We start from the raw sequence: 26,305 nt of genomic DNA, 5'->3' as shown, positions 1-26,305 counted from the left end.
CTATGTTTTAGATGTGGCTCAGATGAAGGAACATTCCTCCATTCCACTTGGCAGTGTTCAAAACTACACGGTTTCTGGCAGGGGGTATGAGATACCATATCCTCAATCCACGGGGTTGCATTCCCTTTAGACCCCGAGGTCTGCCTACTGGGTAACTATACTAACACCAATCTTAGGCAAAGTCATACTATAAAGCTAACAGAAATATTGCTAGCGATTGCCAAGAAATGTATTGCCTTGAAATGGAAATCGGATTCCCCCCTACCAGTGGCAATGTGGCTATCGGAAGTTAATAGTTGTATCCCACTGGAGAAAATCACTTACTGCTTGAGGAATAAGTTAAAGACATTTTACAAAATTTGGCAACCTTTTATTGACTATATGGAGAATCTCCCCCCACACCACATTGATTGAATCTCTATATAATTCTTATATAATGTTTCACACGTAATGTATAATATGTAGCTTACAGCAGGTGACCATATGAATCAATGTCTCATTATTATTATTATTATTAATATTTATTTTATTATGATTTATGTATCATGTATATTTTTTATGTATTATGTATGCCCGTATATATATTTTTTATTACGCTCGTCTGTTACCGTCACTTTGTCCTTTGTTGTCTAACATATTTTCACTTTTGTTTTGAATGTTCTTAATTGGAAAATGCAAAAATAAAATATATATATATATATTTTTTTAAATACTTATTTACATATTCATAAGAGGACCCAAATGACATTTAGCTACAATTGATAAAATGCTGAGTAGTTACATTTCATTTTTAAGTAAAACTTCTTCAGTGCTCTTCCATATCACTCCTCATCCTCAGCAATGCTGTTCACAGCCAAGGCATTCCAGAACTGCCTTGGCAGGCATCAGAGGACACAGCTTGGTGATTATGTCCATCTTCTTGGACTCTTCTATCCTGTGTACGTAGTGTCGAGGGTGTCTCTAGAGTGACTTTCTACATGATAAATTCATGCTCTGTGAAGTCCTTTTCTTCATGGGAGACTTTGTAGACGAGCCTCCTGGATCCACGCCTCAACTGGATCTCAGCCATCTCTGCTAGCTTTGGTGCTGCTGCCTTCTTCAGCTTGACAATGGAATGGCCAGCTTTCCATGGCAGGATGTTTTCCTTTTTCATTTCTACCACCTCCACCTTGCCGTAGTCGTACACTACACCTCCAGGTCAAGCTTTAATTTCCTGTTCCACGCCATGGTGGAAACTGTCTGCACTCATGAAGGTGTGTCCTGGCTCGAAGAACTTGTGGGTGATGTCCTCCATCAAAGTTGAGTCAGCATTGACAACACTCACCAGTGATATTAGGAGGCACCTGCTTTTTTTGTTGAAGTGCAGTTATCCACATCTCTACCTCTCCAGTGCTGTTACGTAAGATGAAGTAATCTCCTCTGCCCTCCGACCAGCTATTCCTTCATGCCATACCACTGAGATTGTTTTCTTCTTTTGAGACTTCTTTCCAATGTTGGCGAATGTCTCATGACAACGATTCTTGTGAACAATGCTGTTTTCACACCTGGCATGCGAGGGAGCATGATGACTTTTTGCATATTAACACTCCTCACAGACCAGTCCTCAGGCCAATCTTTCTGTGCATCTGTAACGTGGGTCGTATAATGGGGACCAAGGTGCGGCGTGTAGAGTGCTCATATTTACTTTAATGATAACACTTATACCAAAAACAACAAAACGACAGCCAACAGTTCCGTCAGGCGATACTCACAAAATGGAAAACAACTACCCACAAAACCCCATAGACAAACCCCAACTTAAATATGATCTCCAATTAGAGACAACACGAACCAGCTGCCTCTAATTGGAGCTCATCCAAAACTCAACCTAGAAATAGAAAAACAAGAACAAAACAGACTGCCCACCCATATCACACCCTGACCTAACTAACCAAAGAAAAAAACAGCTCTCATAGGTCAGAGCGTGACAGCATCAGCCTGATAGTGGCTTCTGCTCTGCCCTGCAGACTTCTTATGTTCCTCATATTTCCTACATCGCATGCAGTTGGTGATGGTGAATTCAGGTACCGCATGGCTGTTGTCTTGGCAGGCTTGGGTTTCCATGGCCTCATTCTCCCTGTGCTCCATCTTCAGATGATGACCCTGCACCAAACAGAGCTCGCACTCCTCCTCTCCAAGCTTCACAAAGCTGATGTTCCTTCCCTTTACCGCCTTGCGATAGATTTCGTAACCGCAGCTGGCATCTTTGTTCTTCTCCTTGTAGTCATTATGCATGAACCGAATCTTGACGTAACTAGGGAGGTAGAGGCGACGTGGGGCATGCTCTCGTCTGTAGTGGCTGGTTTGGGGATGGAAGGACTCAATGTGTTGCAGGATTGGATTCATGTTCAATTTGCTCGCTGACACTTTCTTTCCCCTCTGATCCTTTGGTGGAATCAGTTTGGTGGTGATTGACTTGCCCATCATCGTGACAATCAGCCTGTCATTTTTGGGGTGGTAGCCCAATGTTGTCAGAAAAAAACACTTTGCATACCTGTTGTGCAGAACCGCTCAGGTTTGGAAGATGGTACAGAAACGAACTGCTGCGTCGACTGTCAGCACCAACAGTGATATTTTTCTTAGATTGCTGTGCCACAGTGCAACACCAGTCATGGCGCTTCATGGCTGTCATGAGTTTCCTCAACCCCTTCCTTGAGTCCCGCCAGACCACTTCCAACATTGCTGAAGGGGTTAGGGGAGCAAGTAAGAGTAGCAGTGGCAGGGAGAGGAGGAGCAGCATTGGCAGCAACAGGAATCAAATCAAATGTATTTATAAAGCCCTTCTTACATCCGCTGATATCTCAAAGTGCTGTACAGAAACCCAGCCTAAAACCCCAAACAGCAAGCAATGCAGGTGTAGAAGCACGGAAGAGGAGAAGCAGGAGTAGCAGCGGCAGGAGGAGGAGAAATAGGAGCAGCGGCAGGAGGAGGAGGAGCGGTGGAGAAGCCGCAGCATCAGAGTGAGGATAGTGATGGTGAGGGACGTGGTCAACCACAAGCAACTCAGTGCTCCCTCCCAGTTCTGAGCCACAAGCCTCTGTCAAGAGACGAGTCCCACCCCAGAAACCAATGACTCTTTTCGAGAAATGGGGTCCTTGTAGCAAGGAAGGCATCGGAGGGTCAACCATCAACACCACCCACCCAGGACCCTATCCAGGCCCCTCTGGATGAGGACAAGCTTATTTAAAAATATATATATATATATATATATATTTTTAAAGCTTACTCCCATCCATGAAAAGGCTGACCATTGTCAAAAAAGCAGCCGTCAGGTTCCACATCCATAGGATAATTTATTAAGCAGAGGCCAAGTAGGACTGTGTGTGTGTGTGTGTGTGTGTGTGTCTGCCACCCGACTATATAAACTTCCGAAATTAAATCTTAAGAATCAATGATTTGAATGTTTACTGAAGGGAATGGTTACAGAAGCAATGTTAGTTTAATGTAACGCTTGGCTACCTCGTGGTGATCACTCACTGTCTGAAATGTTCATTAAGGATAAAAGGATACAATTATTGCACTGTAATACACTATAACCTGTTACAAGTTTTTATGCCATTTTTTTGCAGTCTTCAATGCACATCTGGTGTGCATTATAAAAACAGATGGGGAACTGATGGAGGATACAGACATCTATGTTGACACTAATGGAGAACTTACCTGCGAGTGGTCACTATCTGAGGGAGCTCAGGGAGCAGCACCTCGGTTTCCCCAGAGCAACGGGGAGGCTGAACGAGCCTTTCAGACGGTCAAAAACCTGCTGAGGAAGGCTGCTGATCCATATCTGGCATTGCTCGCCTACAGATCCACACCTCTGATACAGTTCAGCAGAACTTCTTATGGGGCATCGCCTACGCACACTACCTTACCTACTGATTGATTCTGGGTTCTGACTCCTAAAACTTGGAATAGTGTTAATTATCAGGTATCCCATTGAAACATTGAGTGCTATGGTCTAGAGGGTTTACACCAGAAGTGAATGGTTATCTGTAGGAGGAAGGTAAATGGTGGGTGCAATTAAGCTTGGAATGTACTGAGTGTAGGAAAAATGATCACATGTGGCAGGCACTGATAAGGGGAGAAAGCCATGGATTAGTGATGGATGGGGTCGAGGTCACATCACATTAAGGGAGAAGTAACAGTTTATTTTCCTTATTACTTAATTTCCTGCCTAGCAATAAAGATGTAATGTTTAGCAAGAAGGAGACTCCACCCCAAATTGGGGTATATATACCACCACTGGTAGAACCATGTCTTTGTCTGTTCAGCTGTTCCATCCTTTGGGATGAATTAACTTGGTTTAAACTTTCATAGTGTCCGTCGAGTTCTTACTCTGATATTCAGAACCTAACACTACCTTTCCAGCTACATTGGAACCAGTACTTCCAGACCTCAGGAGAGTTAACACTGTTTCAATGGCGCTCGCCATTTGTACCAAGCGCTCCTGCTTGGTTGACACTAGTTACCACAGCCACAAATTTAAAACGGGCTATATCGTAAACATTTATGAAAATAAAAATGTATGTTTTGTCCTAACGTAAGGTTAGGGTTAGGCATAATGTTGGAAGTGTTGTTAAAGTCAGGGTTAGGTTTCAAATCAGATTTTAAGAAGATAACCCCCTCCTGTTTCTACAGTTTAGACATAATTATGACTTTGTGGCTGTGTTAACTAGTGACCACCCTCCTGCTTGGGTCCTTGGTCTGACGTCATCACGTAGGCGGTCTTCTGTGGACACCAAACGGGAGAAAACGTTTTCAACTGGGGAACGAAAATTAAAGTTCACACAGTCTAGCTTCTTCTTTTTCAAACGCTTTCCCTCGTTCCAGACATCAACATTCCATGCAATTTGTAGGCTAGGCAAATAGGTCTATAGTCTGAATGGAAAAATGCCATTCTAACTAACATTTATTAGGGCATGAAATCGCATGACATTTTTTGTTTGTTAAATAGCATAAGTAAATCACTGAACATTAGGCCTACAGTGTAGGTTACTTTACGAAGACACGGACTACTTCTGTACGTTTATACTGTTTAATATAAAGTGATAAAAGGCTTTTATTGAACACACATGCTGGCTAAAACATCCTTATAGGTTCCCGCCTTCACCCCGTGACCTCCTTGCTCCCTATGTTACTGCTCAACATTAAACCACATCTCCCTTTCTGGACAACAAAGGGTAGTCTACCTTTGTCTCAGGAGGTCATAAGGGGTTATTCTGCCCATGTAAAACAGGCCTGTTCCAAGTCTGGCTTTTTAACTAAAGCTCAGTATCAAGTGAACATTTAAAGCAAACTATTTCTCTTGAACTGTCCCCAGCACTATAAACTTTTATACAAGTTACTTTCAGTCACTCAAAAATCAAGTCTCTGGTTTTATCACTTCTCTGCCTGATCTCGTTCTCACAGAGGCAGGTGTGACCTGACAGTACATAGAGGTAGACACCTGAGTCTGCCTGGGAAGGGTAGGCATGTCCTCCTAAGGTAGTTACAACTGTTGGCTGTTTTTACAGTTGGTCTTTGAAGCAGGCATACTGAGGGTGCCTTGTGGCCTGCTGATAAGGTAATAGCGGGGAATGCGATGTGCAGATGTCACTGAGCCCTGTGCTTTTGCTTCAGTGATCCACACATTGTCTCCTGGTGACAGTCTGGAAAGGTCTCTCACCCGATGTCTCTTGTCGTAGCATTTTGCATCCATCAACTTCTTCTTTCTTTCCTTGAGTTTAATTAAATGACGGGGCACTTGACAAAAGTGCTATTTTTATTCGTTTTAATTAACTTTACACGCCGGTTACATGCAGTGTCAGAGCCGGGGAAATGGATCTTAAACGTCAACAGTGTCTTGTGCGTATCATCATGGGCTACCAAAACATAATCGGCATATACTTAGAGCTCGTTTAGAACATTCTTGATTTAGCCAGATTAATCTATTTCAATAGTTGATATGCTGTCGCAATCTACAGAAGGTGGCATTGAGACAACATTTGCCTTTCTTTAGTTTTACGCCCTATGCACCATTCTGGAAAGGTCTGTAACAACAATGTAACAGCTTCCACTATATTATAAACAATGTAACACTATCGTTCTGTCTTGATTAGGCCTGCCAAAGTATCCTTATTCTTGTACCATATCGGGTTTTGCAATGGGGTTGTGTTTCACGTCTAAACAATACAAGTAATCTAATCCATTCATTCATAGCCCACCTGCCCTCATGTCTAGCTATATTCCTTATTAGAATATCATATTGCAGGAACATGATTGCCCCTTCCTATGACTAGTATTGTAGGATGGTATTCTGTCAGTGCAGGATATTTGTATGATAGCATTACTGTATACAATACGCTACTTTATTGTGTATACAGTAAGAGCATGGGAAAACCTGTTGGGGGAGGAAGTAGTAGCCTCTGGCCCTGACTCTGGCCCTCAGACAGGAACAGATCTGGTGAGAGCTCTGTGACTAAGTTGTTTTCATAACATGTCTACTGTTTCAGGGTTGACGGAACACTGTGACCCTCCGGTAAAACTCAACATCTCCTGGTACCTAAGGAGCTCCCGCTGCTTCGACGAGGTGTTCGGTCTCGACGTGAGTTCCTCTCTCATTTTGAAACTAACTGCACTCTGAATGGGCTATTTCAAGCTGGTCATTCACACTGTACCTGTTGTATTCCATAAACTCCAGCATTTCCCTTTTTTTAGCTAGTTCCTTGTTGTCAATTTAACAACAGGCAATGAAAGATTTTGGGTCTCGATAGGGAGCGAAGTGTCATTCATGTTTTCCTTTTTTCAGCTAGTTTCATGTTCTCAATTTAACAACCGGCAATAGTGTCTTGATGGGGGGCGCGGTGTCATTCATGTTTTATGATTTGTTTTATGACTGCATAGACAGTGTGGTTTGTGCAAATACTTATTAAGTTTATCATACCTGTTTGATTTGCAGCCTCTGCAGGCAGGGAGCTACTTCAGGATGACAGCTATGAAACATGAAGGAGGAAGTGGGTTCTATGTGTTCTATCAGTACCCTGCCATTGAGTGCAAACTGACCATGACCCTCATTGAGGTACAGTATGTGGCAATAGAGGGTCTCATAAGAAAGCATGGTGGCACATTATTTTACAGTACCTTACAGAAATATCCCAGCATTTACATGGTAACATTTTATTTACATAGTAAAGCCAGACTACAGCAATGCTACATAATGCAATATTCAGAGCTACATGTCTGGTTTTGTGAGATTAACACATTAATGTCCTATGCGTTACTTCTTTGTTTCTAAATAACAGCACTTCACTAGTAGCTAACTTCCTATTAAATGGCAGGTAGAGCCAGTGGAATCAGTACAGTGAAATAAAGTGTGGGAAAAAGCATACTGCAAATACCACAACCTCATTATATGTTCCACCTCACTCTTTCATGTTGTCTTCCTGAGTTTGTTTGTTCACTAAAGTGTGACCTGAATATAGCAGCTTGTAACTGATCATTAGGAAGGGTTTGTAATTCTGAGTAAGTATTTTCGTATACAATGCCGCTCATGGCGAGGCTATGTTATGGAGGTGTTCATGGCATATCATTGTCTAATGGTTGCTACTCTGCTTTGTTTTCTGTAACAGTTCTCTCTCAACAAATTTGAGGAGCCGACTAGGCTTACTGAGCCAGTTCACGAACAGGTCAGTGGGCTAAAGCAAGACAGGTTTTGCATACAAATCCTTCTATATACATTAATCTTTTATTAAAAATTAGATACAGATCTGTTTTTGTTAGAGAAGTTGACAATAGAGCATGCGTGTGCGTATAGTAACACAGTAATTCACCAAGGTGTCATTTGAATGACTGTCTCTGGGATGAGGAAAGAAGCACCGAGGAGGTAAATCAACAACTCAAACACCCTCTGATATCATAATCAAATATACTGAGCAAAAATATTAATGCAACATGTAAAGTGTTGGTCCCACGTTTCATGAGCTTAAATAAAAGATCCCAGAAATGTTACATATACACAAAAAGCTTATTTCTCAGAAATTGTGTGCACAGATTTGTTCACATCCCTGTAAGTGAGCATTTCTCTTTTGCCAAGATAATCCATCCACCGGACAGGTGTGGCATATCAAGAAGCTGATTAAACAGCATGATCATTACACTTGTGTATCTTGTGCTGGGAACAATAAAAAAGGCCACTTTAAAATGTGCCTTTTGTCACACAACACAATGCAATAGATATCTCAAGTTAAAGGAGGGTGCAATTGGAATGCTGACTGCAGGAATGTCCACCAGAGCTGTTGACAGAGAATTAAATGTTAATTTCTCTACCATAAGCCGCCTCCAACGTCATTTTAGAGAATTTGGCAGTATGTCCATCCGATGGGTGGGCCTATGCCCTCCCAGTTCCATCCATGGCTGTGCCCATGCCCTCCCAGTCCCATCCATGGCTGTGCCTCTGCCCAGCCTAATGATTTAATTTCAATTGACTGATTTCCTTATATGAACTGTAACTCAGTACAATCGTTGAAAGTGTCGCATGTTGCGTTTATATTTTTGTTCACTATAAATAGATTAACAGTGTTGATGCGGTGGGTCAAGCTTAGAATTAGCACTCAAAACTTAAGCCTACATCTATAAAGTGATAAACCCAGTTAAAGGTAAGTTTAGAGGGGAATTTAACTTATGAGTGGTCGGGTTTGCCTCGACTTTGCCCACCAATCTTTATGAACAGAGCACATCCGTCACCTGTTTGTTCATTGATCGACCCGGTCCCTCAGCATCATTGTTGAGATTTATGGTCTTTCAAGGTCCGCTCTGTCCCCAGTCGATGACATGCCCCGATCACCATCTGCTCACCCAATTCGTGGCCCTTTCCTTGAACAGCCGCTCTCTCGTTGCTCTCACATCATCAGTCGCTGTTCACTGTGCTTTTCCTTTTTTCCCATGCAGTGTGTAAATTAAGTTAACAGGCAGCCAAGATTTGGCTATTAGTCGGCAGAGGTGGAAGTCAAGAGTGGTGCTGATGAATAACTCAAATGTTTTGGTCACACACACGTGGTTAGCAGATGTTATTGCGAGTGTAGTGAAATGGTTGTGGTTTTAGTTCTGACAGTGCAGCAATATCTAACAATTCCACAACTACCTAATACATACCTAAGGAATGGAATAAGAATATATAAATATTTAGATGTGCAATGATAGTGGCATAGGCAAGATGCAATAAAATACAGTATATACATATGAGATCAGTGATGCAAGATATGTAAACATTAAAGTTACTAGTGATACATTTATTAAAGTGGCCAATGATTTCAAGTCTGTATGTAGGCAGCAGCCTCTCTGTGTTAGTGATGGCTGTTTAACAGTCTGATGACCTTGATAGAAGCTGTTTAAGTCCCAGCTTTGATGCACCTGTACTGACCTCGCCTTCTGGGTGGTAGTGGAGGGAACAGGCAGTGGCTCGGGTGGTTGTTGTCCTTGATAACTGAATAACAATCAACTTTATTATTGACCTGGTTTTCAAAAATCAGTCAAATAACCACAATACAACAAAAAGATTCAAGTAATCTTCAAACATATGAGAGGTCAATTCTTTAATAAGCAAAAGCAGAAAATGTAGAAATGGTAAGGAGACGGCTACAAGTATTGCATAATATTGTCCCTTTATTGAGCACTAGAATATATATATATTACATAGCAGTATGGAATGTTTGACCAAAAATATGTTGCCAGAAAAAAAGGAAAACAAAACTGAACTACCTTTCTATATATTTTTTTCCCATTTGGCCTAATGGAGAGAAAGTAGATTTGTGCTTTCCCGGTGTTGCTGCAAATGCTGCCATCTAGTGATTAATGTAATTAACATTCATGACTGACCGACACGAATGTCTGCAAACAATAATAACAATGGTACTTTGAAATAAAAATCTTAATGAGAGAGAGAGATGAATGAATGAACAAATGAATGCAGACTTTTTGTAGGCTTTCCCTGATGCTTTATGAGTGCATGGTCAACTGAAGCCACTGGGGAGAAAGCAAAACACAATAAGAGGTGTGGTTATTTAGGTTTAATTTCAGTGCATATATCCAGTCATTAATCTTAAAAATGGTCCCTAAACCTAAACACACCGTTTAAATGCAGAGGAAATAGTGAAAACTAATATACCTCCTGGATGTTGACTTTGATCCTTCCATTATTATCTTTGTCCAGAGTCTTGAAGGCTCCTGGAAATGCACAAAACACTATTACTGAAGGGTAATGAAAAGTAAATAGTCTGAAAACAAGAACATAATCGGACTGAGCAGGGGAGTATTGAGGATTCACTTACGACACATGGCGTCCAGTCTGACCAAGCACCCAATGAAGTTGTCAAAGTCCATGTTGCCCTGTTCGTCACTGTACCTGCGGACAATCAACTGGAATAGTTGGTCGTTGAGAGGGAAGCCTGCACACGGACATAACAGGAGAGAGACGCCAATGAGACCAAACACATATGCAGGGGGAAAAAAGCTAGCTTTCATCAGCTATTTGATGTTATAAAGCCCTTATGATAAAGAAATATGCAATTCCATGTTCCGGTTGTCATGATTTCTAAGCCCACATGCAGATTTGAAGGCAGCGGACAGCTCTCGTGAGGAGATGACCCCTGAGCAGTCTGCGTCACTTGATATGTAGATGCCCTGCAACAGAGCGGAAATAAGGTTACACCGCAGAGGTCAAAGTTGGCAGCACCTTTTATTAAGAGTATTAACGTGACCTTTATAAAACAACATTCTTACAGTAGTGGAGTAAGAGGACTATTGGAAGTTGTATGGGGTGTTATATGAATGCCTTGCAAATACATGTAAATCATTTGTAATTCAAGGCAAACGTTTCACAAAAATGCCCATGATTTAACACAATTGTTAATACAGTGCCGATTGTCAAAAAATGGAACAAGAGAACTGAAATTCACCTGCCATTTCTTGATGTTGTTCCATAAAAACTTGAACTCATGGAAACCTAGCTTTCCTGTGCTGTCGCTCTGTGTCCTCAGGGTTAAGGTAAAACGTAATATCAACTACTCTGACAGTATAGTGTAGTCCTCCATCCTAATACAAACATTGATGTGGAAGGATACGTCCATGACAGCCACCATGCCCCTGCATGACTCGATGCTAAAGCCGTCAGTCTTCAGGTCACTACCTGAAATTAACACAGACCACTGCTTCAATACAACAAAGTAAACCATTCCATGGAACCAGTCTTGTGCTTAGACTCCATTATGTGCAACAGGTATCTAGATATGAGTAAAATGTGTGTGTGTACATACAGAGAGCACATAGATACAAAAAGGCATGCATAGACATGCTGTCGAACAAAAAGGTACATGCACACAGAGGTATAAATACTATAAAGAATACAATGACAAGTGTACTGTAGACACAAGCATGGTGTGTGTGTAAGAATAGGACTCACATTTGCCAATGATCCTGTTGAGGATGTTCATCAGTTCAGTGGGGCTCACCTCCATGTCCTATAATACACAGATACACAAGTAAATCTTCATACACTGTATATGCCTACATGTATTTGGGTCACAACTCAGCTCACAAAAGGACACTGAAACAACTTGTTTTTTGGTTATTTTTCATTTTACCTTTATTTAACTAGGCAAGTCAGTTAAGAACAAATTCTTATTTACAATGATGGCCTAGGAACAGTAGGTTAACTGCCTTGTTCAGGGGCAGAACGACAGATTTTTATCATGAAGTAATAAATTATAAGTAATTTCCACAGGTGTTTTATGGGTCCAATCATGGACCAAATACATAGTTCTCTCTGTATTTGTGTGTTTACGTGACATATCAGAACAACCAAAGTGATGGTAACAACTTCATAACATTGGCAGATACATTTGCAGCAGGTACAGTATGTTTTTAGGTTTCATTCCATATGCATCTTGTGTTCCCTCCCCTTATGAGTAAGGCCTCAATGAGGTCAGCTAGTCATCAATTTAAAGTCAATCGTTACCAGCTGACTATACCAGTAGAACATGTATCCACCCCTATCTATTATTCACACAATCTACACCCCCACACAAAACTAACCAGGCAGGAGAGCTGCCCTGTCAGACAATGGTAGGAGGCACATAGAAGGAACCAGTCCAGCTTCCTGTCCGTGGAATAAACCAGGGTTGGGTTGTCAACAGAACTCCACCACTGTCTGATCCAACAGCAGTGAATCGTTGTGAGCATAGCTGTAGAGAAGGGGATTGTCTGTGGAGCCCTGGGCTTAAATCACCATAACCAATGGGCTGGAATCAATGATTTAAGCCAACCGGAGCTCTTTACTGTACTCTTCCAAAAGGCTTCTATTGGTTGGCAGCAGTGCATGACAGACAGCACAGTTGAAGCCTCAAATTCACCACGTCTGGATAGCTGGATGAATCACATTCTGAAGACTGGCTCCAGATGAAGCAGGGTGAATGGGTGGAGGGAAGGGTTTGGAATGCAAACAAGACTTAACTGGGATACAGGGTTTCACTGATTGTGCCAGCGTACCATCAGCCAATAAATGAAATACCATCCATGCCATGGATATTTGGCTGCGCCTACTTCAAAAGATGATTCACTAAACCACTAACGGTGGGTTAATGTCAATTATTTTAACAACTGTGTGTTGTCCTTGTGGAAATCCACATAATGAAACAGCCTCTTTAAAACATTCAACAAGAGGCCTAATTATACAATGACACACGTAAAGCACTGTATTTGATGGCCAAAAGCCTAAGATGAATATCTCTCAATGACTCAGTTAGAAACAAGCATGAGAGGCATTGTCGACTTGACTTATCTGGCCTGTTCTCTGAACAGGATAGGAAAGGGCAGTAGGTTCAGATGTGAATAGATATGAGAGTAGTAGAAGGACACATGTTGAAAAACAATAAGTACTTACATCCCCAGCGAGTTGCTGGAACACCTTGCGAAACTGTCTCTCCTCGTCATTTTCATTCTGCTCTGCGTAGGCCAGAGGTCTGCGTGGTGGGGGCTAGGACACAAACACAGACCAGGTTCTGTTAGCACTGACACACATCCCACTTCACTGCAGTCTGGCATGCAAGCCAACACACACCAAGAGCTGTGGCTAATTTGTTCAAAAGAGTAGTGTTTACTTCTAAAACGTTCATAACACTATGATGTTCTTAACTTGTTATGAAAGAAAATAGGTGCTAAAAGGTTTTACTCACAGGATCTGATGGCACAAATTGACTGGGGTCGATGTTGCTGTTGGAGAATACAAGGACCCATTTGTATTTAAGAAAAACTGTGTGCAAAGTCATGAATGAAGTCAGTGTGATGACTGTGTGTGTGGGGGTGTGTGTGTCAAAACGAGTTTTGTTAGTGCCGACAGAACCTGTTGTGCCTACCTCACAACATCCAGGATGCCACCAATGAGTTTTTTGGCCAGAAACATCTTGATGAGGAACAGCGGGGAAAATCTACAAAAGTCAAGAGAGAAAAAAATGATAAGAGTTCGATCATCAAACATCTGATCGATTAAACAAAAAGGCGACAACAGAGAAAGCAAAATATAATACAGTATGTCCGGCTGAAATAAATATGCTATTGGTTTTGGTGTTCCCTCTGAAAACTTTTCTCACTGGCCTGTATTGGCAAGCAGCACAAACAGTATAACCTCAGCAGCAGATGTCAAAAGTGACGAAGAAGTCAAAACAAACAAACGTGAAACAGTCAGATAAACGTATGAAGGAAATCTGATTGCCTTAAATTGAGAAGAATACTTACAGGGACCAAATGCTTCGCTGAAGTCGGCAGAGACTGACGTGATGGCACTCCTATTGGGTACAAAAAACTGTTTTGCAAGGAGTTATTTTTTCAATGCATCATCACTCCACACCCCTGCGCAGTAGAGAAGTGCGCACCATCGGGAGAAACAGGTCGGGAATGACTCTCGGGTCCTATAACCCGTAGCGCGATGTCAAGAATGACTATCATTTCCCTATTGATGATATTACGGATGAGACTTATTCTGAACATTTTAAGGACACTTTTATTATGTTTGATTCACATAGATTTAACATAATGATGAAATGAGGGTACATCGGCCTAATGTTCAGTGCATTAACTGATGCTGTTTTACAAACATTTTTCATGTAGGATTTCATGCCATATTAAATGTTAGCTAGAATGGAATTTTTCCATACAATGTAGATGTCTGAAACGAGGGGAAACGTTTGAAGAAGTGGTCTTCCGTTTGGTGTCAACGGAAGACCGCCTACATGGTTATGTCAGACCAAGGACCGAATCAGGAAGCAGGAGCAGGAGCGACGTTGTCGTGTGGCTGCTTCCTGGTACAAATGGCGAGCGCCATGAAAACAGGGTTATTGAAATGGGACTTGACAAAAGTGCTATTCTTATTAATTTGTATTCACTTTACACGCCCGTTAAATGCAGTGTCAGAGCCGGGTAAATGGACCTTGAACGTCAACAGTGTAAGTTGTCTTGTGCGTATAATATCATGCTATCAAAGCATTATCTGTAGCCTAGATACGCTATGATATCTTGTTTAAGAACATTGTTTAGTTCAGCCAGGTTAAACTATTTCAACAGTTGATATACTGTCGCAATATACGGAAGGAATTGAGACAACACTTGCCTCAGTTTTACGTACCATGCACCGTTCTGGTGATTACACCAATATAACATTGTAACCGCGCCCACTGTATTATAAACAATGTAACACTGTATCATTCTCACTTGATTAGGCCGGCCAAATGATCCGTATCGGTGTTAGTCAATATGGTGTTGTCGGTGTTAGTCAATTTGGTGTTGTAACTAGTCAATACAAGTATTAATAAGTGATCCGATCCATTGATTCATAGACTACTTGCCCCTGGGCAAATATTACATATTGGCACACCATCACGCCTACCTACATATCTTAATGAACTATTCAGTTATTTTGTTCAGCTCATTTAAAACACAACAGGTTTTTTAATCAGAATATTGACTATCTAAATGTTGCAGTACTCAGATGTTTGACATTTTGTCACCGCTTGTGTTACAGGAAACTACAAAGAAGCAGAGCTTTTTCCTCTTCACCAAGACAATGTTTAACAATACTGGCATTCAGCTGAAATGTAAGTAGGCCATAACCTCGCTTATGTTCTGCAAGTTAGGATAAAACTCAGTTATTTACTGAATCTTATAGAATATCATATTGCAGGAACATGATTGCCCCTTCCTATGACTAGTATTGTAGGATGGTATTCTGTCAGTGCAGGATATTTGTATGATAGCATTACTGTATACAATACGCTACTTTATTGTGTATACAGTAAGAGCATGGGAAAACCTGTTGGGGGAGGAAGTAGTAGCCTCTGGCCCTGACTCTGGCCCTCAGACAGGAACAGATCTGGTGAGAGCTCTGTGACTAAGTTGTTTTCATAACATGTCTACTGTTTCAGGGTTGACGGAACACTGTGACCCTCCGGTAAAACTCAACATCTCCTGGTACCTAAGGAGCTCCCGCTGCTTCGACGAGGTGTTCGGTCTCGACGTGAGTTCCTCTCTCTCATTTGGAAACTAACTGCACTCTGAATGGGCTATTTCAAGCTGGACTAACTGTACCTGTTGTATTCCATAAACTCTCCAGCTTTTCCTTTTAACAACCGCCAATAGTGTCTTGATAGTGGGGGCACGGTGTCATTCATGTTTTATGATTTGTTTTATGACTGCATAGACAGTGTGGTTTGTGCAAATACTTATTAAGTTTATCATACCTGTTTGATTTGCAGCCTCTGCAGGCAGGGAGCTACTTCAGGATGACAGATGTGAAACAGGAAGGAGGAAGTGGGTTCTATGTGTTCCATCAGTACCCTGCCATTGAGTGCAAACAGACCATGACCCACATTGAGGTACAGTATGTGGCAATGGAGGGTCTCATAAGAAAGCATGGTGGCACATTATTTTACAGTACCTTACAGAAATATCCCAGCATTTACATGGTAACATTTTATTTACATAGTAAAGCCAGACTACAGCAATGCTACATAATGCAATATTCAGAGCTACATGTCTGGTTTTGTGAGATTAACACATTAATGTCCTATGCGTTACTTCTTTGTTTCTAAATAACAGCACTTCACTAGTAGCTAACTTCCTATTAAATGGCAGGTAGAGCCAGTGGAATCAGTACAGTGAAATAAAGTGTGGGAAAAAGCATACTGCAAATACCACAACCTCATTATATGTTCCACCTCACTCTTTCATGTTGTCTTCCTGAGTTTGTTTGTTCACTAAAGTGTGACCTGAATATAGCAGCTTGTAACTGATCATTAGGAAGGGTTTGTAATTCTGAGTAAGTATTTTCGTATACAATGCCGCTCATGGCGAGGCTATGTTATGGAGGTGTTCATGGCGTATCATTGTCTAATGGTTGCTACTCTGCTTTGTTTTCTGTAACAGTTCTCTCTCAACAAATTTGAGGAGCCGACTAGGCTTACTGAACCAGTTCACGAACAGGTCAGTGGGCTAAAACAAGACAGGTTTTGCATACAAATAGAGCATGCAGGTGCATATAGTAACACAGTAATTCACCAAGGTGTCATTTGAATGACTGTCTCTGTATCCCCCGGTTTTAGCCTGTCACTGACAAGGACCAAGAGGTGAGGAAAAGGAGCAATGAGGATCCAAAGGAGGTAAATCCACAATTCAAACACAATCTGATATCATAATGAAATATATACAACATGTATGAAAATGTACTGTAGATGCATTTGAATAAGGCAAGTGGGTGCTGTGATTTCCCAGTCTAGCAAAAGGCTTCCATTTCAGGTGAATCACTATATTTGATCTCTTTTAGGCACTTGAGAAAAATGCCTCAGTCAAAGTAGAGGCAACTGTGGCCACAGGGAACGCCCCAGCCCCCGCTGCAAAGAAAGAAGTGGTGAGTGTTTCCTTGTCCCGTAAGAGCCAGATATGTATGGCTTACATACCTGTTGGCTAAACAAACAGTGTGCCTGGATATTGATACACGTACACACTTTCTTTCATTGTCTTACTTCATTTCTTGTACCGCAGGGAAAACATTTGTTCAGCTAGCTATTTCCTAATGTTCTTTGACTCATCTGCCTGTTTCTCCAAGACATAGAGATCCTATCATGTTACTCTATGCTCCTAAACTCCCCAGCACCACTTTCAGGGATGCAAACTAGTCACCTTTTGGCGAAATTCGCAGTTTTGAATCCAAAATATGTGACTTACGTGGTTCGTGTAGATCCGATGAGAAAAGTTTTGTGTGGGGGGGTGGTGTTGGATCACTACTGGCTGTAAGCGAACGAGTGATGCGCGTTTGGAGCAGTACTGGCTGTATCCAAGGCTCAGCCAATCGTTCACATAACAACAGAATGCAGCGCAGCACCCGACTGAAGAAAGACGAGACAACCAATTTACTAGTTACAGCATCAGGGCGCACTGTGGAAAGTCCGTTTGCAAGTTAGAGCAGCGCGTCCCCTGAACGATAACGAAGAGGTAACTTTAGGTGAGAAGCCTGACCACGGAGACAGGGGTGAGAAGGTGATGAAGCAGTACTTCATGAGCTGTAACTGAAAAACAACTGGCATTTGGAACGTTTTGAGGTGAGGGAGAAGGTGTGGTGGAACAAGTATTATCATTGTTAAGTATCTTGCTAGCTAGATCGAGTTCTCCGTTAGCTAGCCAGAGAAATGTTGAGCAACATTATCTGATCAAATAATTGAGTTTATGGTGTGAAAATGTGCTTGCTAATAAAGTCAGACAATTAACGTTAGCTAGCTAACATTAGTAACCTAACCAATTCGCTGTAGTATTAACTGGTACACCACTCTTTGCCGTTCCTCAAGTTATAACGCGTTAGTTGCTTACTGGACCCTGGTAAATGTGGGAAATGTTAACTAGTAACTAGCTAACGAACTAACCACTATCTATCAACTAATGTTTTCCCTCTACAGAATGTGGATAATTTTCAGAATGAGAGAATTAGGTGTAAATGTGGCGTTGCTTGTTAAACAAGTGGATTCAGGGATCAAGTGTAGCTGGGCTCTTTAGCTGGATGCCACTATAGAGGTGAAAGGAACACCACACTTTCCCTCTTTCTCACCTTAGCTGGCACATTGTAGAACAGATGTCCACAGTCAGAAAGTGTACAATGTAAAAATATGCAGTGTAGCCCAAAGATATTGTTTATGTTGTGTTGAACATGACAGTAGCGTGTGTGTGTGTGTGTGTGTGTGTGTGTGTGTGTGTGTGTGTGTGTGTGTGAGAAAGTGAGGGAGGATTATACTTTTTTTTACTCAGTAAATGTTATTTTTGCACACATGTAGCCTTGTGCACTTGATCGATGTCTATAGTGGCCACTATAATAGAGCAAAAATAGAATACCTGTTTGTTTCATTCTATTTCTACATTAAAATATTTTTTTCCCAAGTGCAATATTTAGATGTGGGGTCACAAGCCTTCTATTATAAAGGCTGTCATGGCTAACTGCAATATTAGTGTATTGTTTTTTCTCACGACTTGAGTGTCATTTGCAGTAAAGTCTAGACAACAAATAACATTGGATTGCTTTCTTTACATTTTTTAGCTGTGAGTTAGGTTCACATTAACCACTTTTTTTTATTTTACACACAGAGACTGATCATGTAGATAATATTCTTTGTTGTTTAATTAGTTAAAACCTGCATTTCCCCCGAGCAGGGAATTTTTTGGCATGTTTCAGTGCAACAAAAAAAAAGTCACGTTTTTTGGGTCCTCAGCAGTTTGCATCCCAGAAATTTGATGCAGTGGCCCAGACCTGGGATGATGGCCCTTACATGTTCATCGTCCACATCCAAGAGATCAAGCAGAAGAGCAGCGCCGCCACTGACTCTGTCCCAACACAGAACTGGGACATCCAACGTAAGGATCTCCACCACTCACATGAGTCCAATACATCAAAACTACATTAGCTAATAGGCTATTATTACTGTTATGTTCTTCACCCCCCTGCAGTGCAAGTCAGTATGAAAGGACCCCATGACTACATCTCAGCTTCAGAATGGCCTCTTATGATCGTAAGTCAATTCTGCCATGATAAGTTGTCTACATGGAAAACACTCTATATTACAGCTTCATTACATGTAGTATGATACATAGCATCTAAGCTGTGGTCCTGTAGAACATAGCTTATCAGACAATACAGACTCTCTAGTTCCTTGCCAGCTCACCTAACTATCCCCTTTTGCAGTTCTACATGGTGATGTGTATCATCTATGTGTTGCTGGGCCTTCTGTGGTTGGGCCTGTCAGCCTGCTACTGGCGAGAGCTGCTCAGGATCCAGTTCTGGATCGGCGGGGTCATCTTCCTGGGCATGCTGGAGAAGGCCGTGTACTACGCCGAGTTCCAGAGCATCCGCTACGATGGCCTCTCAGGTCAGGAGGCAGAGAGACACACCCGTACAGGGTTTTTCTGTACGGGTAGAAAAAAAACATATTTGTCTGTACTGGGCCTTTTAAGGGAGTCTATGTGTGGTTTAAGTGCACATTTTTCATGGACATACCTAAGCACACATCTATGGTTTTCTAGCTAAATCCTCCTGGTGGGCATGGTTGGAATTGGGTAAGACGCAGTAGATCCTAATGTGGTGCCAAAAGTGCTGTAGTACTCTTTTAATAAGCATTACTTGTGTTCCGTGTCTTCCCAACAGTCCAGGGGGCAGTAGTGTTTGCGGAGGTCCTATCAGCAGTGAAGAGGACCCTGGCCCGTGTGCTCGTCATCATCGCCAGTCTTGGTTATGGAATTGTCAAGTGAGTCAGTCCCTTCATAACAGGTCAAGAAGACAATGGAGAGTGTTAAACTCTATTGCCAATTCTCTCTCTCGCTCCCTCTCTCTTTCTCTCTCGCTGTCTATTTCTGTCTGTCTCTCGCTCTCTCTCTGCCTGCCTGCCTGTCTCTCTCGTTCTCTCTCCCTAGGCCAAGGCTTGGTGCATTGTTACACAGGGTGGTTGGGGTGGGACTGCTCTACCTTGTATTCTCCATTGTCGAGGGAATCCTGAGGGTCAATTCGGTAAGTCTGGTCTCTCTCCTTTCTGATCAATATGCTACCTCAGTATTCCCCCAAAATATATAGTCCACCTGCACTAGCTGTAACTAGACTCTTCAACCATGTTGGTAAGTTTTCGATATGGAGCTAAACCAAACAATGCCATGATGCCCATTGTTGAATATCTTCATCTTTGGTCAAAGGATGCCAGGAATCTTGTGTGTAGTAGTAGTAGTAGTATTGTCATTCCACTGTCAGTGTTTGCCTGTCTTTCTCACAGGGTCAAGGGGGCAGTAGCAGACTACTGTGTGACATTGTTCTGGCGCTCACTGACTCGTGCGTTGTGTGGTGGATATCCTTTTGGAGTGGTCAGACATCAGGCCATCAGTCTGCCTGTCTGCCAGTCAGCGTGTTAGTCTAGTAGTCACTGTATGCATCAGTCTGCCTGTCTGCCAGTCAGCGTGTTAGTCTAGTAGTCACTGTATGCATCAGTCTGCCTGTCTGCCAGTCAGCGTGTTAGTCTAGTAGTCACTGTATGCATCAGTCTGCCTGTCTGCCAGTCAGCGTGTTAGTCTAGTAGTCACTGTATGCATCAGTCTGCCTGTCTGCCAGTCAGCGTGTTAGTCTAGTAGTCACTGTATGCATCAGTCTGCCTGTCTGCCAGTCAGCGTGTTAGTCTAGTAGTCACTGTATGCATCAGTCTGCCTGTCTGCCAGTCAGCGTGTTAGTCTAGTAGTCACTGTATGCATCAGTCTGCCTGTCTGCCAGTCAGCGTGTTAGTCTAGTAGTCACTGTATGCATCAGTCTGCCTGTCTGCCAGTCAGCGTGTTAGTCTAGTAGTCACTGTATGCATCAGTCTGCCTGTCTGCCAGTCAGCGTGTTAGTCTAGTAGTCACTGTATGCATCAGTCTGCCTGTCTGCCAGTCAGCGTGTTAGTCTAGTAGTCACTGTACGTAGATAGTCTGTCAGTATTAAGAGCTCTTTTTTTCACACTCTTTTTTTCCCCTCCTTTCTCTGGGCATGCTTGTATTGAGTTGTGTTTCTAAGCTTACTCCGATATCCTCCTCCCTTTAACCAGTGTCTCTCATAATTGATCAAACCAGTTTTATTCCAACCCTCTTTGAGTGGCAGTTTGGTTCTACACCTTTTTGGTGTTTATCTATCTGCATGGCTGCCTGAAGAGTATGTGATGGTGATCCCTCCCTCTGTCACTCCCTCCTTTCCTGCTGCCCCGCTGTGTGTTTCCGTTCCCCTCTCTGTCCCTTTCAGGCTGAAGATGATCTGGTGCTGCTGGCTGCCATTCCTTTGGCTGTGCTCGACACTACCCTCTGCTGGTGGATATCCTGTACTGTACCTCTCTGCACAACTCTCCCTCCCCCTCTGCCTTCCTCTCCCAGCACTCTCACTTCTTGTAATCCCTGTGTGCGCCAGTGCCTTGGTGGTAGTTGGTTTTAGCCCTTCTCCTTCTATTTTCGCCTGCCTTTGTATCAAAGAAGGGAATAACCCAGAAGGGAATATTTCCAGAAAATATGCTGCGCCTCACAAAGAATCATTTAGACATCAGAGGGAGCCATAGTCCCTTGGATTAATGACATTTTTAATTACAGGGCCACATATCAAGGCTATCAATAACTTCATTTAGAAGAGCTCGGAGGCACTGCTGACTTTTGACAAATGTATTATTTTATTCTCACCGACGATCATTTTCTCCTGCAGTTTGACAGAACAGTGTTTTAGTGGATTCAGTTAGTTAGCCAGAAAACCAGTTAGTATAGTGATGACTAAGACCATAGCAGGTTTTTCCAGCTGTGCTTAACCTGGCTATAGAGGGCAGAGGGGAGCTCAACTCCTCCTGAGTAATGAGATAATGGCTGACTATCCTCAGACACTTACACCCTTACAACCCGATTAGCTTGGGGTTACGTTAGGGTATATCAGCTCAGTTGACAAGGTAGGCAAACTCTTCTGTGTTGGTTGTGTTGACAGTCAATGAGAGAAGACTGGTATTATTGGGTAAACTGTTTCTGTTGAGAATTGTATTTCAAAGGTGGGCTGTTTGTTAGTGGGGTGTGTCCTGGGGTTATGTTGGAGTCCTTGACAGCCAATCACATCTTTATCAGCCTGGCCCAGACCATGAAGCTCCTTCGCCTCCGAAGAAACGTGGTCAAGCTCTCCTTGTATCGCCACTTTACCAACACCCTCATATTCGCCGTTATTGGTAAGGAGCTGTCTGCGGCTGTGCTACTGCAACCACTTAACAGAGACATTTCCTGCATTATGTACTATACCCCCGGGTGTGCCCATGATTACAAGCATTCACTAATATATTTGGCCTGTCACTGTTTTACTCTGCAGCCTCAGTCATTTTCATTATCTGGACGACAAAGACCTTCAAGTTTTCAAAGTGCCAGTCGGTGAGTAGTGTTTGTTTACTACGTTACTTAATAAGCCACGGGTGTCCGACATACGGCCCACATCCAGCCCGCGTGCGGCTTCACTAAAAATAACAATCAAACTAAATATACTTAAAAATGTCTAAAATCGAAACTGGGTAGAAAGGATAATGGACGTACATTCATAAAGTTTCTTGACTTTGTCCAGCTCGCTAACAATCACTGAAATGAAAGCTAGACAGTCAGGGAGCATCGAAAAGGATATTTTCTCACACATTTTGACAGGGTGGAAATGTAACCAATTTCCTGTGCGGCCCTCTGGACCTCGTTGGTAGACCAAATCCGAGAGGCTAGCATACATACACACAGTTGACCTCTAGTGAACTGGTATTTGGCATTCGGAAGATCATCTTTCTCTTCCTGTCTCTCTCTTATTCACTCTCTCTGCTTATCTCTCTAGGACTGGAAGGAGCTGTGGATAGAAGATGCCTTCTGGCGGTTCCTCTTCTCCACCATCCTTCTGGTCATCATGTTCCTGTGGAGGCCTTCGGCCAACAACCAGAGGTTAGAGGTCACAGCTAAACAGTTCAACAAATCAACACACGGCCAAGATCCTCTCAACCCTGTCACAAACCAAAGTCGTGTTTGATTTCGAATCTAGGGATTGAGGCACTGGCTAGGATCCTTCAGTATGTCGCCAGAGACATCTGTGGCAAAGTTAGGTTCAGTTCAGGACATAAAATTGCAGTCGTATGGAGAAATCCGATGTCCAAATCAACTGTAATGAATTGAGATGGAGTTGAGCCGAAGTGGACCATGTTGTCGAACGTTGCCAATAGGAATCCCATGAATAGAGCCGACGTGATTCCTTATTCTGTATGTCAGAGAAGAATGTTTGTTCTACGTAGCATATTTCTATCTGAACGTTCCAACAACGTTGTGTCCTGTTGAACATGCCCCTGATCTGTGATGTCATGTCCTGTTCCCCTTAGATATGCCTTCAGCCCCCTAGGGGACGATGAGAGTGACGACGAGGAAAAGGAACAGCTGATGAACGATACATTTGGTAAGGGTCACTGCTGTATTAGGCTGTTTTGGTGTTTCACTCATAGGAACACAAGTTGGTGCTGCGTATGGTTAATTGGAGGAGGAAATACAGTATCATACTCTATGGCTTGATACTTAGCTAGAGCTCTTTGGCCTAGTTGTGACACTTCCATAGTGTATTGATAGTCTATGGGATGAATGTACCTTGGTTTTCTCCCCCAGCAACCATTTTGGATAGAACGCAATTTGACTCGGCAACAGTAATCTGTGATTCTGATCCTGTCCTAATTTTGTGTACTTCCCAGAGGGGGTGAAGATGAGGGGTCTGAAGTCCGAGACAAATGGAACAGCCAAGCCCAACAAAGTGGTAAGGGCCTTCTCCATACCACAGGGTACCACCCATGCTAAGAATACAGGATATAAATGACATTTTATGTCTCAGAGAAAGTTGTCTTGGTGATAGGAAATGCTTTTTTCCCTCCCCCAGGATGAGGATCTGAAATGGGTCGAAGAGAATATCCCCTCTTCAATGGCAGATGTGTAAGTGCAAACAAATTGAAGTTGCAGAAATGTTAGTAACATTAACCATTATTGACAGTGATAGTCTAATCACTTTGACTAGAAATGTATTTCATGGTGGTTATTACATAGTAATTACATTGAAACGCTCAAGTTATGAAATCTGTTTACATTCTATGACGATGTGTGAAACAAGCACAGAAAGGATAGTTGATTTTCTGATGAGAAGACGACGTAAATGAATCGAACATGTTTTCCTTTCTGTCCCAGTGCACTCCCACCTCTACTGGACTCTGATGAGGTAAGACAAGGTGTTATTCCTGGTGTGAACTGCAGGGGGTGCCAGCTCCATGCTTATTAAAGAGCAGTAGCTCGTCATGTTTACATCAGCCTGTTTATACCTCCACCCTGTTTTCTTTCTGGCTTGAACAATGAGAGGTTGCGGAAGGGTGGTATTTTGGTGGAGCTTTTTCTGTCTTGCTTTTTCTTCACCCCCACATCAAATAAAGCTAGTAGGACTATCGATGCAAGGGATATTTTCCGATGATTATTATTTCATATTTTAGAGAAGATGACAAGATAACACTCCTGTCCCTTTTGGAAAGTCATTCCAACTATGCCGTTATTTCCCCCACAGGAGACCATAACAACCAAATTTGAGATGTCCAAAATGGAATAGACGCAGGGAGACGATGCGTACTGCAGACAGAGACAGTGCAGCACGTTGGACAACCCTACGTCTGTGTATGAAGGATATTGTTATCCTTCCTTATGAGCTTTGTAAGCAGCGGTTGTAAATACGATGGGATAAACTATGACGTAATGAGCAGACTACTTTTCTTTCTTTTTTTTGTATGCCTTTTTATTTATATTTTCATGGATGTTTTTATTATCATTTTTTTTAGATTCTTTACTACAAATGGTATCTTGCCTTTCACTGTTTACGTAGCTAAAGTGCAGAATGTGATTTCCGCAATGTTCTTCCTCCAATATGCAGCACAATATCCCTTACAACTCTCCCCACACACACTCATTCTTTTGATCTCTTTGACTGTCTGTCTCTTTTTCTCTCTCACTGTTACACACACTACACTACAGTCCCTGGTTCACCCTTTTCTTTCGTTCCTCTACAAAAATGCCCATTAGTGACATCTCACTGTTCTGTTTCTCATACAGCAGCCTTTTAAAGAGGGACTTATCTAAGCGGGGTAATTCTCCAGACATAGTCAATACACAGTGGACTTGGCTGAGGGCAGGGCAGCATCACTGCAGGACTGTTTTATTATGTCTGTTCCCACTGATAACAACCAACTATCTGGTCAACACATCCAATAATGATGGTGTTTTCCTTACAGCTGCCACTTTGTATTAGTTGTTATATTGCCAAAAATACCTTTAAGTCATATTGTGAGCTTTTGTTTGTTAATAAATGAACCGCTAACACGCATATGAAAACAACAATATCACCTTTATTTGTCCTGATTGATTGATTTGTCATTTGGCAGAACCGGAATGTAATGATCCATGTCATGAACACCTTTAGGTGAACGAGGTCTACATTCCTTGGATGGCTGTGGCTTGTGGGTAACATCCCATGTCAATGATGCCACCCTGTATTTGTCTGTCACTGGAAGTTATCATTTTATGCACATTCCGTGTATGTTTAGCTAGCCAATAACGTCACATAACATGTAGCTATTATCTTGGATTAATATCTGTTATAATATGCTCTGTCTGTCATCTCTCTAATAACTTAATCCCAGAGATTTAGTTTTTACAGACAACAGTATGGTGGTGATTTCATGGATAGTGCTGTAACAAGCGCATTTACAGAACGGTAAGAGACATGTCCCTCAACTGCCAGGGCAGTGACAGACTAGCAGACATGACTTTCTGAAACAAGTAATTTACTCTGAGTGAGCACATCACTTGACGCTATTCAATGTGAAATTGAAGTACTCCAGCTAATACATAATGTACAAATCTGCTATTAGGTAAAAGGATGTAGGATTATCATAATAGAGATGAATGACCAATAGCATTTACATAATGCCTTCCTAAGCATATGTAAGCAGCCATTTATTGTACATCAACATTCTATGCATAAATAGCCTCCACAATTAAGGTTCTTTAGTTGTTCGAGTTTCATCTTTATTGTTCTAGTTTTTGACAATTTGCTAGCGAACATGTGACATCATTCATCAACAAAATATATCAATACGGCAGATCAATCTGCTTTACAGTGAGATGTGTTTAGAAAAAAAAAAAACAT

At 42.1% G+C, this 26,305-nt stretch overlaps 2 protein-coding genes across 6 annotated transcripts; one reads left to right on the top strand and one right to left on the bottom strand.

Annotated features, from left to right (window-relative positions):
• The first annotated feature begins 6,524 nt into the window (after positions 1-6,524).
• On the top strand, positions 6,525-25,494 carry zgc:162698 (Transmembrane protein 87A-like). Of its 5 annotated transcripts, none has more exons than XM_082956179.1 (21): positions 14,035-14,507; positions 15,083-15,155; positions 15,483-15,574; positions 15,813-15,932; positions 16,483-16,539; positions 16,659-16,715; positions 16,880-16,963; positions 18,813-18,951; positions 19,045-19,106; positions 19,280-19,463; positions 19,739-19,838; positions 20,005-20,098; positions 20,355-20,428; positions 22,186-22,292; positions 22,430-22,488; positions 22,928-23,031; positions 23,460-23,533; positions 23,820-23,881; positions 24,002-24,054; positions 24,304-24,334; positions 24,671-25,494. In XM_082956179.1, the coding sequence occupies exons 1-21, from the start codon at positions 14,295-14,297 to the stop codon at positions 24,710-24,712; spliced, it is 1,881 nt and encodes a 626-aa protein (XP_082812305.1). In that variant the 5' UTR covers positions 14,035-14,294; the 3' UTR covers positions 24,713-25,494. The 5 variants fall into 5 exon arrangements, with proteins under 5 accessions (XP_082812308.1, XP_082812309.1, XP_082812305.1 ...); XM_082956181.1 differs by lacking the exon at positions 20,355-20,428 and adding an exon at positions 21,344-21,414 and having other exon boundaries at positions 18,810-18,951; XM_082956178.1 differs by having other exon boundaries at positions 18,810-18,951.
• On the bottom strand, positions 9,658-13,930 carry LOC106612687 (calpain small subunit 1). The gene is made up of 11 exons (XM_014214096.3): positions 13,801-13,930; positions 13,422-13,493; positions 13,242-13,278; positions 12,950-13,042; positions 11,471-11,528; positions 11,133-11,197; positions 10,968-11,036; positions 10,614-10,692; positions 10,341-10,457; positions 10,178-10,236; positions 9,658-10,035 (listed from the first exon to the last, which is right to left on the bottom strand). The coding sequence occupies exons 2-11, from the start codon at positions 13,466-13,468 to the stop codon at positions 10,009-10,011; spliced, it is 651 nt and encodes a 216-aa protein (XP_014069571.1). The 5' UTR covers positions 13,469-13,493; positions 13,801-13,930; the 3' UTR covers positions 9,658-10,008.
• Positions 25,495-26,305: the final 811 nt, after the last annotated feature.

The sequence above is a fragment of the Salmo salar genome, chromosome 09 (assembly GCF_965601325.2).
Source record: "Salmo salar chromosome 09, fSalSal1, whole genome shotgun sequence".
Taxonomy (NCBI): domain Eukaryota; kingdom Metazoa; phylum Chordata; class Actinopteri; order Salmoniformes; family Salmonidae; genus Salmo; species Salmo salar.
The sequence above is the reverse complement of the archived record's forward strand: the minus strand, read 5'-3'. Positions and strand labels throughout refer to the sequence as shown.

Excerpts from the sequence above, each read along its gene's own strand:
- LOC106612687 (XM_014214096.3), bottom strand. The coding sequence starts at position 13,468 with ATGTTTCTGGCCAAAAAACTCATTGGTGGCATCCTGGATGTTGTGAG. Across the intron at positions 11,198-11,470 it reads CAACAGGATCATTGGCAAAT|GTAGTGACCTGAAGACTGAC; the intron begins GTGAGTCCTATT and ends TGTTAATTTCAG. Across the intron at positions 10,458-10,613 it reads CGCTGCCTTCAAATCTGCAT|GCTTCCCTCTCAACGACCAA; the intron begins GTGGGCTTAGAA and ends GTCCGTGTGCAG.
- zgc:162698 (XM_082956178.1), top strand. The coding sequence starts at position 14,295 with ATGGTTATGTCAGACCAAGGACCGAATCAGGAAGCAGGAGCAGGAGCG. Across the intron at positions 15,156-15,482 it reads TACTGGCATTCAGCTGAAAT|GGTTGACGGAACACTGTGAC; the intron begins GTAAGTAGGCCA and ends CTACTGTTTCAG. Across the intron at positions 20,429-22,185 it reads TCGTGCGTTGTGTGGTGGAT|CTTTATCAGCCTGGCCCAGA; the intron begins ATCCTTTTGGAG and ends AGCCAATCACAT.